The sequence below is a fragment of the Ranitomeya imitator genome, chromosome 1, assembly GCF_032444005.1.
Source record: "Ranitomeya imitator isolate aRanImi1 chromosome 1, aRanImi1.pri, whole genome shotgun sequence".
NCBI lineage: Eukaryota > Metazoa > Chordata > Amphibia > Anura > Dendrobatidae > Ranitomeya > Ranitomeya imitator.
In genome coordinates, this window is record NC_091282.1 from 1,020,350,050 (window position 1) to 1,020,363,575 (window position 13,526).

Sequence of the window (13,526 nt, forward strand, 5' to 3'; positions counted from 1 at the left end):
GCCAGACTGTACTCTTTCTACTATCGGATACCTTTTCAGGCATTACAGACTGAGCTTCTTTAACCGGATGGCCATACTGTCCTACAACTGGTTTTGGTTTTGCCACGTGTTTTTGGCCAGATACGGGCCAGGCAGATGGAACCTGTTGCGATGTTGATGCCTTCTGCGGCTCCTCCTCCTCCGCTTCAGAGCTCCTGCCGCCTGCACCCTGTTCCCCTAATGGCTGCCAATTGGGGTCAACAACTGGGTCATCTATGACCTCCTCTTCTTTCTCGTGTGCAACTTCGTCTGTGTCACCATGTAAGCCGGTGGTATAGCGTTCGTGACGGGGCACCATAGTCTCATCAGGGTCTGATTCTGGATCAGTACACTGCGAGGGCAATGTTCTGGTCTGAGTCAAAGGAACAGCATAGTAATCTGGCTGTGGCTGTGCACTCCATGTCAATTTGTAATGGGCATGGCCTGTTAACTATTTCACTTTCTAACCCAGGAACGGTATGTGTAAAGAGCTCCATGGAGTAACCCGTTGTGTCGCCTGACGCATCCTTCTCTGTTGTTCTTGGTGAAGAAGACAAGGAAGCAACTTGTCCCTGACCATGAACATCCACTAACGACGCACTGCTTTTACATTTACAGTTTCAGAAGAGGAGGCGAAAGAGCTAGAGGCTGAGTCAGCAAGGAAAGCCAAAACTTGTTCTTGCCGCTCTGGCTTTAAAAGCCGTTTTCGTACTCCCAGAAAAGGGAGCGTTTGAGGCCTTGTGTAGCCAGACGACGAACCTGGCTCAACAACTCGAGACTTAGGTGCTATATTGCTTTTCCCATGACCACCTGATGCTCCACCACCACTACCATCATTACCAGCTGGCAATGACCGCCCACGGCCACGACCTCTTCCACCAGACTTCCTCATTGTTTGAAAAACATAACCAAACTAACGGTATTTGTTACTGTAAAACCAGTTACAAGGTGAACTTAAACTTCTGTTGGATTTATATATCCCTTTATAGGTGGGTGAGACTGCAGGGAAAATCAGGCCCAATGTATAACAGTACACAGCTTCAGTGGCAGACAGATATGCCACTAACAGGACTGACGCAGATGCAGACACTACCAATAAAAATCTCCCCCTTTTTATTTTTTCTGGGAGAATATTGAAGAAATGTGGCCCACTCTTATACAGTATATGTTCTGTGGCATAAAATGAAAGACAGATGCCACACACACGACTGGCACTGAAGCAGAATTGCCAATCTTAATCTCCCACTATTTTTTTTTCATTTATTGAAGAATTGGCAAGAAATCAGGCCCACTGTTAGACTGTATGTTTTCTGTGGCACAAAATGAGAGACAGATGCCACACACAGGACTGGCACTGAGGCAGAAATGCCAATCTTAATCTCCCACTATTTTTTTTTTCCTGGGAGAATTTAAAAAAAATCTGGCCCAGTATTACACACTAGGTTTTCTGTGGCACAAAATTAGAGACAGATGTCACACACAGCACTGCCACTGATGCAAAATTGCCAATCTTAATCTTCCACTATTTTTTTTTATTTATGGGAGAATTGGCAAGAAATCAGGCCCACTGTTAGACTGTATGTTTTCTGTGGCACAAAATGAGAGACAGATGCCACACATAGGACTGGCACTGAGGCAGAAATGCCAATCTTAATCTCCCACTATTTTTTTTCCAGGGAGAATTATAAAAAAAATCTGGCCCAGTATTACACACTAGGTTTTCTGTGGCACAAAAATAAAGACAGATGCCACATACACGACTGGCACTGAGGCAGAAATGCCAATCTTAATCTCCCACTTTTTTGTAACTTTATTGTGGGAGAATTGTCAAGAAATCAGGCCCAGTGTTACACACTAGGTTTTCAGTGGCACAAAATAAAAGACAGATGCCACACACAGGACTGGCACTGAGGCAGAAATGCCAATCTTAATCTCCCACTTTTTTTTTCTGGGAGAATTTAAAAAAAATCTGGCCCAGTGTTACACACTAGGTTTAATGTGGCGCAAAATTAGAGACAGATGGCACACACAGGACTGGCACTGAGGCAGAAATGCCAATCTTAATCTCCCACTATTTTTTTTCCAGGGAGAATTATAAAAAAATCAGGCCCAGTATTACACACTAGGTTTTCTGAGGCACAAAAATAAAGACATATGCCACACACACGACTGGCACTAAGGCAGAATTGCCAATCTTAATCTCCCACTATTTTTTTTTTATTTATGGGAGAATTGGCAAGAAATCAGGCCCACTGTTAGACTGTATGTTTTCTGTGCCAGAAAATGAGACACAGATGCCACACACAGGACTGCCACTGATGCAGATTTGCCAATTTTAATCTGCACCCCTTTTTTTTTTCTTCAGGGAGACTAGTGAATAAATCTGGGCCACTGTATTAGAGTATATTTTCTGTGGCAGAAAGTGGCTTGAAGAGATATAACGAAAAAAAAAAAGGGACTGTCCTACAATTACTATCTCCCTGCAGTAATCTCAGCAAAGTATGGCAGGCAGCAATAACAAGGAGTGGACTGCTGCACAAAAAAGTCAAAAGTGTGGACAAACAAACGTGGACAAACAAACAAGATAGCTGTGCAGAAAGGAAGGAGAAACAGGATTTGTGCTTTGAAAAAAGCAGTTGGTTTGCACAGCGGCGTACAAACAGCAATGCAGCTATCAGGGAGCCTTCTAGGGCAGCCCAATGAGCTACAGCACTGAGGAAAAAAAATGTAGCCTCCACTGTCCCTGCAAACAAAAGGTGGTGTTAGACAGTGGAAATCGCTACAGCACAAGCGGTTTGGGGGTTAATGTACCCTGCCTAACGCTATCCCTGCTTCTGACGAAGCGGCAGCAACCTCTCCCTATGCTCAGATCAGCAGCAGTAAGATGACGGTCGGTGGGAACACTCCTTTATAGCCCCTGTGACGCCGCAGAAAGCAAGCCAATCACTGTAATGCCCTTCTCTAAGATGGTGGGGACTGAGACCTATGTCATCACGCTGCCCACACTCTGTGTTCACCTTCATTGGCTGAGAAATGGTGCTTTTCGCGTCATTGAAACGCAACATTGGCGCGAAAGTCGCGTTTTGCGTGGCCGACCCCACACAGAGATCGGGTCGGGTTTCATGAAACCCGACTTTGCCAAAAGTCGGCGACTTATGAAAATGACCGATCCGTTTCGCTCAACCCTAGCTGATAGCCCTACTGAATAGACTGTTAGGATTAGTATTATTGCAAGAAAGAAGCAGCTAAGTAAAGAAAAATGAGTGGCCATCATTAGTTTAAGAAATGAAGGTCAGTCAGTTCGAAAAATTGGGCAAACTTTGAATGTGTCCACGTGCAAGTGCAGTGGCAAAAACCATCAAGCACTACAAAGAAACTGGCTCACATGAGGACCGCCCCAGGAAAGGAAGACCAAGAGTCACCTCTGCTTCTGAGGATAAGTTTATCCGAGTCACCAGCCTCAGAAATTGCAGGTTAACAGCAGCTCAGATTAGAGACCAGGTCAATGCCACACAGAGTTCTAGCAGCCGACACATCTCTACAACAACTGTTAAGAGGAGACTTTGTGCAGCAGGCCTTCATGGTAAAATAGCTGTAAGGAAACCACTGCTAAGGACAGGCAACAAGCAGAAGAGACTTGTTTGGGCTAAAGAACAAAATGAATGGACATTAGACCACTGGAAATCTGTGCTTTGGTCTGATGAGTCCAAATTTGAGATCTTTGGTTCCAACCACCATGTCTTTTGTGCGAAACAGAAAAGGTGAACGGATGGACTCTACATGCCTGGTTCCCACCGTGAAGCATGGAGGAGGAGGTGTGATGGTGTGCTTTGCTGGTGACACTGTTAGGGATTTATTCAAAATTGAAGGCATACTGAACCAGCATGGCTACCACAGCATCTTGCAGCAGTTTGCGTTTAGTTGGATCATCATTTATTTTTCAACAGGACAATGACCCCAAACACACCTTCAGGCTGTGTAAGAGCTATTTGACCAAGAAGGAGAATGATGGGGTGCTATGCCAGATGACCTGATGGTTTGGGGTGAGCTGGACCGCAGAGTGAAGGCAAAAGGGACAACAAGTGCTAAGCATCTCTGGGAACTCCTTCAAGATTGTTGGAAGACCATTCCCGGTGACTACCTCTTGAAGCTCATCAAGAGAATGCCAAGAGTGTGCAAAGCAGTCATCAAAGCAAAAGGTGGCTACTTTGAAGAACCTAGAATATAAGGCATAGTTTCAGTTGTTTCACACTTTTTTGTTAAATATATAATTACACATGTGTTAATTCATAGTTTTGATGTCTTCAGTGTGAATGCACAATTTTCATAGTCATGAAATCACAGAAAAATCTTTAAATGAGTAGGTGTGTCCAAACTTTTGGTCTGTACTGAACACCTTGTGCCAGTCATTACACTGGCTACCCATCCACTCCAGAATCCAGTACAAAACTACTACCCTCATCCACAAAGCACTCCATGGCTCAGCACCACCCTACATCTCCTCCCTGGTATCAGTCTACCACCCTACCCGTGCCCTCCGCTCCGCTAATGACCTCAGGTTAGCATCCTCAATAATCAGAACCTCCCACTCCCGTCTCCAAGACTTTACACGTGCTGCGCCGATTCTTTGGAATGCACTACCTAGGTTAATACGATTAATCCCCAATCCCCACAGTTTTAAGCGTACCCTAAAAACTCATTTGTTCAGACTGGCCTACCGCCTCAATGCATTAACCTAACTATCCCTGTGTGGCCTATTTATAAAAAAAAAAAACTATCAGGTTCCTCGCATCATGTTCTCATTCACTTTATGCAGTTAATAGCCCACTGTGTCTGTACTGCTACATACTTAGGCAGTTAACTGGTTCATGCAGCTTTACATGAACACCTGAGCCTTACACTATGGCCGGTCCGAATAACTAAAGCAATTGTTACCATCCACCTCTCGTGTCTCCCCTTTTCCTCATAGTTTGTAAGCTTGCGAGCAGGGCCCTCATTCCTCCTGGTGTCTGTTTTGAACTGTATTTCTGTTATGCTGTAATGTCTATTGTCTGTACAAGTCCCCTCTATAATTTGTAAAGCGCTGCGGAATATGTTGGCGCTATATAAATAAAAATTATTATTATTATTATCATCAGATCTTTTGGTTTAGCTGCTTTAGCTTTTGCCTGTAATGTTGAGAATTGTGGGTTCAATAAAAGAGTAGACTCACAAAAAAAAATACTTTTCTGGAACTTTTTGATTATTTTTAGCAATTTTATAAGAACAAAAAAAACAACCTGACATTTTCTTCACCTCACTATAAAGGGACCATAGACACAATTTTTTCTGTGCTCACTGCCTGCAATAGATGCAAAGATCACCAAATTCTCCAATTCATATTATTATGAACTCTGTCGCATAGATCAACCTGCTGCCTAGGAACATTGAGATGCGAGTTCGAGTCCCGGGAAGTCCCGAACACAGGAGTGAATATTATAATTTAATTTACACACTAAGCAGAGAGATGGCCTCCCCTGAGGAGGAACCATGGAGTGATGAAAACTTGGAGAGAGGTGAGTATCAAAAGCTGTGACAAAGCTCTGACGTATCAGTATGAAAGGACTGAACCCTGAAAGTGAGACAGTCTTGCTGAATCTGGGAGAGCTGGGAGCTATTTAGAAGTAATAGGATGACTTTATACTGGATTATAATTATAGCGATACCAGATTTATTATAGTTTTTTATATTTTGCTACTATTACTTAGTAAAAATGTTTTTTTATAACAAATATAATTTTTTCATCATCATATTCTGAGAGCTGTAAATTTTCAATTTTTTGGTAAACAGATCGAAATGAGGGCTTATTTTTGGCATGACAAGTTGAAGATTTTTTTGGTACCTTTTTGGGGCACAGATTTTTATTCAGAATTTTTAGACACAGAATTAGCTAAAGCCAGAAATTCAATCATTGTTTTTATTTTTTGCACAGTTTACCGTGTGGTAAAAGTGATTTCTGCGAGAGCAGCAATTTTTTTTCCCGAATGAGTTTTTTTAGGGCTTGTTTTTTTTTTGTGGGCTGCTTGATGTTTTTCATTTATAACATTTTTTCTCATTTTTTTTATCATGTTTTATAAAATTTTCTGTGTGTCAGCGAGAAGAAAAGCTAAATTTTAAGGTTTGTTTTTTTAGGCGTTTACCTTATGTAATAAATGATGCGCCAATTTAATAGATTGGGCAGTACCGAAAGCGGCGATTCCAATTATGTTTTTTTTGTTTAATTTTGTTTTAATTTTTTTTAACACAGATGCTACAATTTTAATGGTGAAATTACTTTTTATGTGTTTTTTTATCTTTCTACACATTTTATTTATTTATTTTTTTACAATGATCGTTGGAATCATGTACTGCAGTGTCAGACACCTGTCTGTGAGTCACTGACTGTGCCTGTGAGACTGTGCTTATAGCTGGATCTCACCGGCTCCATACCCTTGGGTCATCAGATAATCTCAGGGTACCATAGCAACAATAGGCACCCACGATTAAGAATAACTTAGGGGTACTTTTAATTCCCTTTTAACCACTTAGATTGTCACGAATGACAGCAGTATTTAAGGGGTTAATTGACTGGTTTCAAAACTGATCAGGGCCGATACTACAGGGTCTCCATTGTCATGTACAGCTGTCACCAGCGAGATTTGCGCCATTTTACAACGGTGAGGAATAAGGCCCCTTAATGGCTGTAATTTGAATGCGTATTGGTGGACGTTAAAGGGTTTTAAAAAAATTATACATTTTACAACAACTTTAACCCAGCTGTTCTGTTCGGTCAAAAATGACCGTTTTCGAACTTTGATATTTTTTAAAAACTTCATTATGCGGTTCTGAAACTTGTGGTTACTTCTAGTTTCCTAATTTGAGGGGTTCGTTCTAAGGGTACTTTTTTTTTTGTTTAGTTTTTGCGCCACATTTTTTTTTTACACTTGCACTGTTCCGGTCAAAAATGACCGAATAGCATTTTATGCTAATTTCAGCCATTTTATGAGTAAAACAAATGAGTTATAATTTCTTTTGAGACTACTTATTGCATATACTATTGTTTATGAAGTAAACAGTTGCTTTAGGTGCAGATTTACACATGCTTTCATTGCAAACCATACGCATTGGCTTTCTGTACAGTTCTGTGCAATTTTTTTTCTCTGCATGTTATTTACCCTGCTTTTCCTCTAAAAATAAATAAATTCAGTTGTCAGAAATAAGCTACATAAAAGAAGACTGTTTCTGGAGGAATTAGGACAATCCCTAATTAGGCCTTTTATTGAAGAGAGACATGTGAATCCCAGAAGTGAAGGAGCACTTGCCATTGGTCAAAGCATCCAGCAGCATGCTCAAACCACAGCCTCCACCAGCACTGCAACAATCAACATCCTCCACCAACACAGCTGCCAGCCTAAAAAGAAAGAGATGCTGCTTTTGCCCTCCTTCGAATGACCACAAATCAAGCATGACTTGTTTTCGTTGCAAAAAATATATGTGCAAGAGACATGTGTATTATTGTTGTCCTGAATGTAAACAATAGAATTATGTGAAGATTTTCTGAGAAAACTGATTTTTTAAAATTATTTTTACTATTTTTCTCAAAATGTTTGCACGCAGTTAAATTTTATACTATAGTTATTTTTAGTTATAGTTATAGTTAGTTATAGTTGTTATAGTAGTAGTAGTAGTTGTTTTAGTTAGTTAGTTAAGCTCAAATTTGTAATTTCTGTGCCGAATTCAATAAACCCTTGTAACCTTTATAAACACAAAATAAATAAAAAAAATTGAGTTTTTTACGTTTTAATTTTTTTTATAATGACCAACCATGTTCACATACAGTATAATAATGCAACAGGTATTAAAAAAAAATTTTAAGTAGCTAAAACAGCATCTTAATAGGTCTAGTCAAAAATGACCAGAGCCGTACAAGTGTACAGTCATGGACAAAAATTTTGAGAATGAGACAAATATTGATTTTTCTAAAGTCTACTGCTTCATTTTTTCTAATGGCAATTTGCATATACTCCTGAATGTCAGAGTGATCAGCTTAACAGCAATTACTGTACTTGCAAAGTCAATATTTGCCCAGAAAATGAATTTTAACCCCCAAAACACATTTCAACATCATTGCAGTCCTGCCTTAAAAGGAGCAGCTAACATCGTTTTAGTGATTGATCCATTAACACAGGTGTGGGTGTTGATGAGGACAGGGCGATCAATCAGTCATGATTAAGTAAGAATGACATCACTGGACACTTTAAAAGGAGGCTGGTGCTTGGTATCATTGTTTCTCTTCAGTTAACCATGGTTATCTCTAAAGAAACACGTGCAGCCATCATTGCACTGCACAAAAATGGCCTAACAGGGAAGAGTATCGCAGCTACAAAGATTGCACCTCAGTCAACAATCTATCGCATCATCAAGAACTTTAAGGAGAGAGCTTCCATTGTTGTCAAAATGGCTCCAGGGAGCCCAAGAAAGACCAGCAAGCACCAGGACCGTATCTTAAAACTGTTTCAGCTGCAGGATCGGACTACCAGCAGTGCCGAGCTTGCTCAGGAATGGCAGCAGGCTGGTGTGAGTGCTTCTGCACGCACTGTGAGGCGGAGACTCTTTGAGCAAGACCTGGTTTCAAGGAGGGTAGCAAAGAAGCCACTTCTCTCCAGAAAAAACATCAGGGACCGACTGATATTCTGCAAAAGGTACAGGGAGTGGACTGCTGAGGACTGGGCAAAGTCATTTTCTCTGATGAATCCCCTTTTCGATTGTTTGGGACATTTAGAAAACAGCTTATTCGGAGAAGAAGAGGTGAGCGCTACCATCAGTCTTGTCTCATGCCAACTGTAAAGCATCCTGAAACCATTCATGTGTGGGGTTGCTTCTCAGCCAAGGGAATCGGCTCACTCACAGTCTTGCCTAAAAACACAGCCATGAATAAAGAATGGTACCAGAATGTCCTCCAAGAGCAACTTCTCCCAACCGTCCAAGAGCAGTTTGGCGCCAAACAATGCCTTTTCCAGCATGATGGAGCACCTTGCCATAAAGCAAAGGTGATAACTAAATGGCTCATGGAACAAAACATAGAGATTTTGGGTCCATGGCCTGGAAACTCCCCAGATCTTAATCCCATTGAGAACTTGTGGTCAATCATCAAGAGACGGGTGGACAAACAAAAACCAACAAATTCTGGCAAAATGTTAGCATTGATTATGCAAGAATGGACTGCTATCAGTCAGGATTTGGTCCAGAAGTTGATTGAGAGCGTACCAGGGAGAATTGCAGAGGTCTTGAAGAAGAAGGGTCAACACTGCAAATATTGACTTGCTGCATTAACTCATTCTAACTGTTAATATAACCTATTGGTGCTCATAATATGATTGCAATTATATTTCTGTATGTGATATAAACATCAGACAAACACTAATAAAAATCAGAGGGCAGCAGATCATGTGAAAATATAATTTTGGTGTCATTCTCAAAAATATTGGCCATGACTGTATAGTGGAAACGAACAGAACAGCAGGGTTAAAAGTCAAATTTTTTACCAACGGTTTAAATCTATTTTAACCTAGAAAGAAAAGTTGAGATCTCTTGACCATTAATAAAGCTATGTTTACATTAAAGAGCTCAAAAGAGGTTCAGTACAGTCCTAAGAGTTCTCAAAGTGTTATATATCCAATTTCGAGGCCATCAATGGCTTTGCCGTATTGATATTCGCAGCAAAATGTAGCAAAGCTGGCAAATTCAAATTAAAATGGTTCGTTCATATATAATAGTTTTATCATATATACTATATTATAGAAATATTTTATTAGTAAAACTTAACTTTTAATGTGACTGTTAAACTGTACAAAAACTATGCAAAATACCAAAATGTGCCAAAATTAGTGAAAGTAAACAATATTAACTAATAGATTTTAATTTAAAATTTGTGATTTGGTTATGAAGGAGACAAACCAGGAAATCATAAAGCAGAATATCAGCAAAACACTGACAAAAGGCAGCCGATGTACTGCATCCTACTATATATATGAATGACTGCATATCAAATGGGTTTGACTGGAATATAGGCTGAACTGGATGGACAAATGTCTTTTTTCGGCCTTACTAACTATGTTACTATGTTACTATGTTACTGTATGTGCAGTAGCCATTCCTATCTTACAGAAATGTTTGTCTTAAACTACAAGTGTGCAGAAAGGCTATGTGACTGCAGACTTGTGAATCCTCACATCACATGCACTGCAGGCCACATTCCAACTAGACTATTGTGTGAGGAAGCTGTGCCCATCTAGTTGGAATGTGGCCAGGAGAATCACCACAGTGGGAAGTGCGCGTGATGAGAGGATTCACATGTCTGCAGTTACACAGAGTGACTGCAGACCTGTAGTTTAAGACCAGACAACCTCTTTAATAAAGAGTACAACAAATTCTCATATATATTATGATTGAAAAGCACCAAATTATCAACAACAAACACCATTATGAAACATGACTTTGATGATTGCAGAGATTTACCAAGCCAAATTCTACAGAATTATGGTTTAAATTGCACCATAAAACAGATGTACATACAGTGCACCAAAATTCTTTAAGTTCAGACACCGATTTGCTTTACTAGTCAGGCAAGGCGTCTAGAAAAGGAGCATGGCTATGAAGAGTTTTTAAATGCGCCAGCTTTATTAATGATGCACAAAATGATTTTGATGTCAAAGATTGGTGCAAAGTAAGAAAGTCAAGATGAGGCATAAGGAAAACCATGAACTCCTTGTAGCATGGAGCCCCAAACGTATACAAAGCTGGCATAGATTCTGTTGCATCTAGTTTTATCATTTGTAAATGTAGAAAAGTAATAATAAATCTCCCTCAAGGTTTGGAGAACTTGCATTCTATACATTTTTCTTTGTACAAGTTGTATAAAAGGAAATAAAATGATTACCCCACTGTTAGGTCTTGGATCACTGGCCTCTGGAAGAACCTATGGGAAAAGAAAATTAAAAGATAAATGTTTGGAAGGCTACACAAAATCATAATATTCTGCAACTTTTATTGTCATGGTTTAGCCTACTATTAGAGTATTGATTTTTTTCTGCTTTCCTGTTACAGGAGTACAACTATTCATTTCAATTCAGTCCCCAAAAGAATTACGGCCCCGTGAGTCAAATGATCAGAATCTGTTCTAATTGGTACCCAATGCGTTATTTTTGGTCACTCTGTGCTAAAATCAGCAGTCTTCAGAAAACATGCTCCTCTGCCTTCTTTCATTCTGCAGCAGGAGAAGCAAAAATCAATAGCACTGTAAAATGGATGAGAATGAATAGTTCATTAGGACTGAATTACGCAGCTTCCCCAGCAGCTACAGTGAGTCACAAAGGGCCATCCCAGCGCTGCTCCTGTCCATACTATCAGAATAAATGCTTGCATAAAGACTTGAGCTGAGGATACATTTTCCTCAATGATCCATTTGCTGCTGCTTATTAAAAATATAATTTTCAATTCGTTGGTATATAACGTTACATCAGGTATACTTTATTTTATGCAAACATACACTTTGCATATTTTCCATATTCCCTTATTTAGTGTTGCCTTTTCATAACTCTAATCCTCCGCGGAATCATTTAATAGTTTATGTTCTTGTTTTGTTTTCTTTATGCGTTTACTAATGTACAACATTAAGTTCAATCTGCATAGGATGTAGCTATAAACGTATAATGAAACCAGAAACCACGGCACTAGGGTACATGTGCGTATTTTTACATATTTTTACATTGGGAAAAGGTTTCCACTTCCTTTTCACTCTTTGGCCTAAGTTCAATTTCACCACAATTCTTCAGTAAATTACTTTGAAAAGTCTAAAAAGTTTGGCGCAACTTAGAGTTGTACAAAAATGTTGCGACTTTTGGAGTTTTCATAGCAGTTTCTTCCAGGTCTGTCAAAATCAACAGAGCTGGGGCAGGACATGGACACGGCATGGGTGTAATGCCACAACTCACTTAATTTATGCCCAACGGTGGTATTCTCTATGCCAAAAATCTTTAGTCAGAAACTGTAGAAAGATTTGTGCTGCGGCTCATGAAGGTACATGCTACTCATCAGACGCACCAATTCATTAAGAGGCGTGCACAATTCACGCCTTCATGAATCAAGAGCGTCTGACTCCACCCCTCCCCCTCATCAAGACCAATGAGAAAATCACCAGTCTTGATGAATCGGGGTCATTGTCAGTATATTTAAAAATACAGTATGCTTGAATATATGATAAGTCTATAAAAATCAAATTTGTGAATTATGTACATTCAAGTTTCCAAAAAAGCTGATATATTAAAGGTCACATGATATTCAATGCGGACACAAAAACCTCAACAGCTTTCATGAAAAACACAGTTAATTACTATGTAATGAAGAGTCATGTAAACTGTAATATTCTTTTTATTTTTCTTGCTCGCCATTTTTCTAAATCTACCGTATGTGCACTCAGTGAACGTAGCCATTTTTATCTACATTCATTGGCTTAAAATCAATATTATGCTACATAAATATGGAGTAATGGGCTTTTCCAGGTCTAATATATTGTTGTGTTGACCTCTCCTTAAGATAGGTCATCAATATCAGAACAGTGGTGGTGTGACCCTTGCCAATCCCACCGATCACCTTCAGCTCTGGCGGTGGCTAGTTGTAAATAGTGAACTGACCTTGACCTTGTAGTTGGCTTCTGCCATGTTATAGAATGCATGTTATGTGGCCATTTAAGGTTTATGATTAAGTAATGCATTTCTCTTTTTTTTAATCCAGAAGGAAGTAGATCCCAATTTGAAAGTGTGATTTAAAACATGGAATAAAAAAATGAATGAGTCAAAATGATAGTAGTAGTAGCAGCAGTAGTAGTGGATCCAGGCACCTATTATGCAACAGTGCCAAAAATCCTTATAATCCAAGACTACCGGTAGTCTCAGCACTAATCTCTGGAAGCTATGTTCTTTCCTACTTACATACATTTTTAATTATATAGGAAGCATTACACTAGCGGAACATAGTGTAGAAATGTGCAGATACTTAGTCGACAATAACAGGCATCAGGAATTATTTTGTACAAATGCACACAAGAAAAATAGCAGCGTACATGTATAGTATAGTCTGTAATTCTTTCTACAGTGGTAAAAACTAGAGCACAATGGTAAACTGTAGAGGAGTATGATATAGAGTGAGCCGGGGGTAAAAAGACAGTTATAAAACACAAAAATCATACCATTTATATTGGTTCTGCAGGCTTCAAAAGGTTCTGCAGCTCTGATATCCCTCTCATTTATTGTATTAAACAGTTCAATAGGTTCAGAAACGGATTAAATATTTATTGCCCAACATTCTGGCACTAAGCAGGTAGCGGGTGTATTCTGTTACACAAACTCACAAGATGGGAGAAGACCCTCATTATACTCTCGGTCAGAATGTGATCACCAGAAAGCCCCTTCCGTAGGATGATTTTTTTTTTT

General features: G+C 39.5%; 1 protein-coding gene across 5 annotated transcripts in view; it reads right to left on the bottom strand.

Moving 5' to 3' along the window:
• The window catches only part of INPP4B (inositol polyphosphate-4-phosphatase type II B), a 1,184,089-nt gene that overhangs the window by 577,266 nt on the left and 593,297 nt on the right, over nt 1-13,526 (bottom strand). For all 5 annotated transcript variants that reach the window (XM_069743998.1, XM_069744002.1, XM_069744000.1 and 2 more), the window contains one exon: nt 10,976-11,014. In XM_069743998.1, the coding sequence (XP_069600099.1) occupies nt 10,976-11,014 (39 nt within the window). The remainder of the gene's footprint in view (nt 1-10,975; nt 11,015-13,526) is intronic.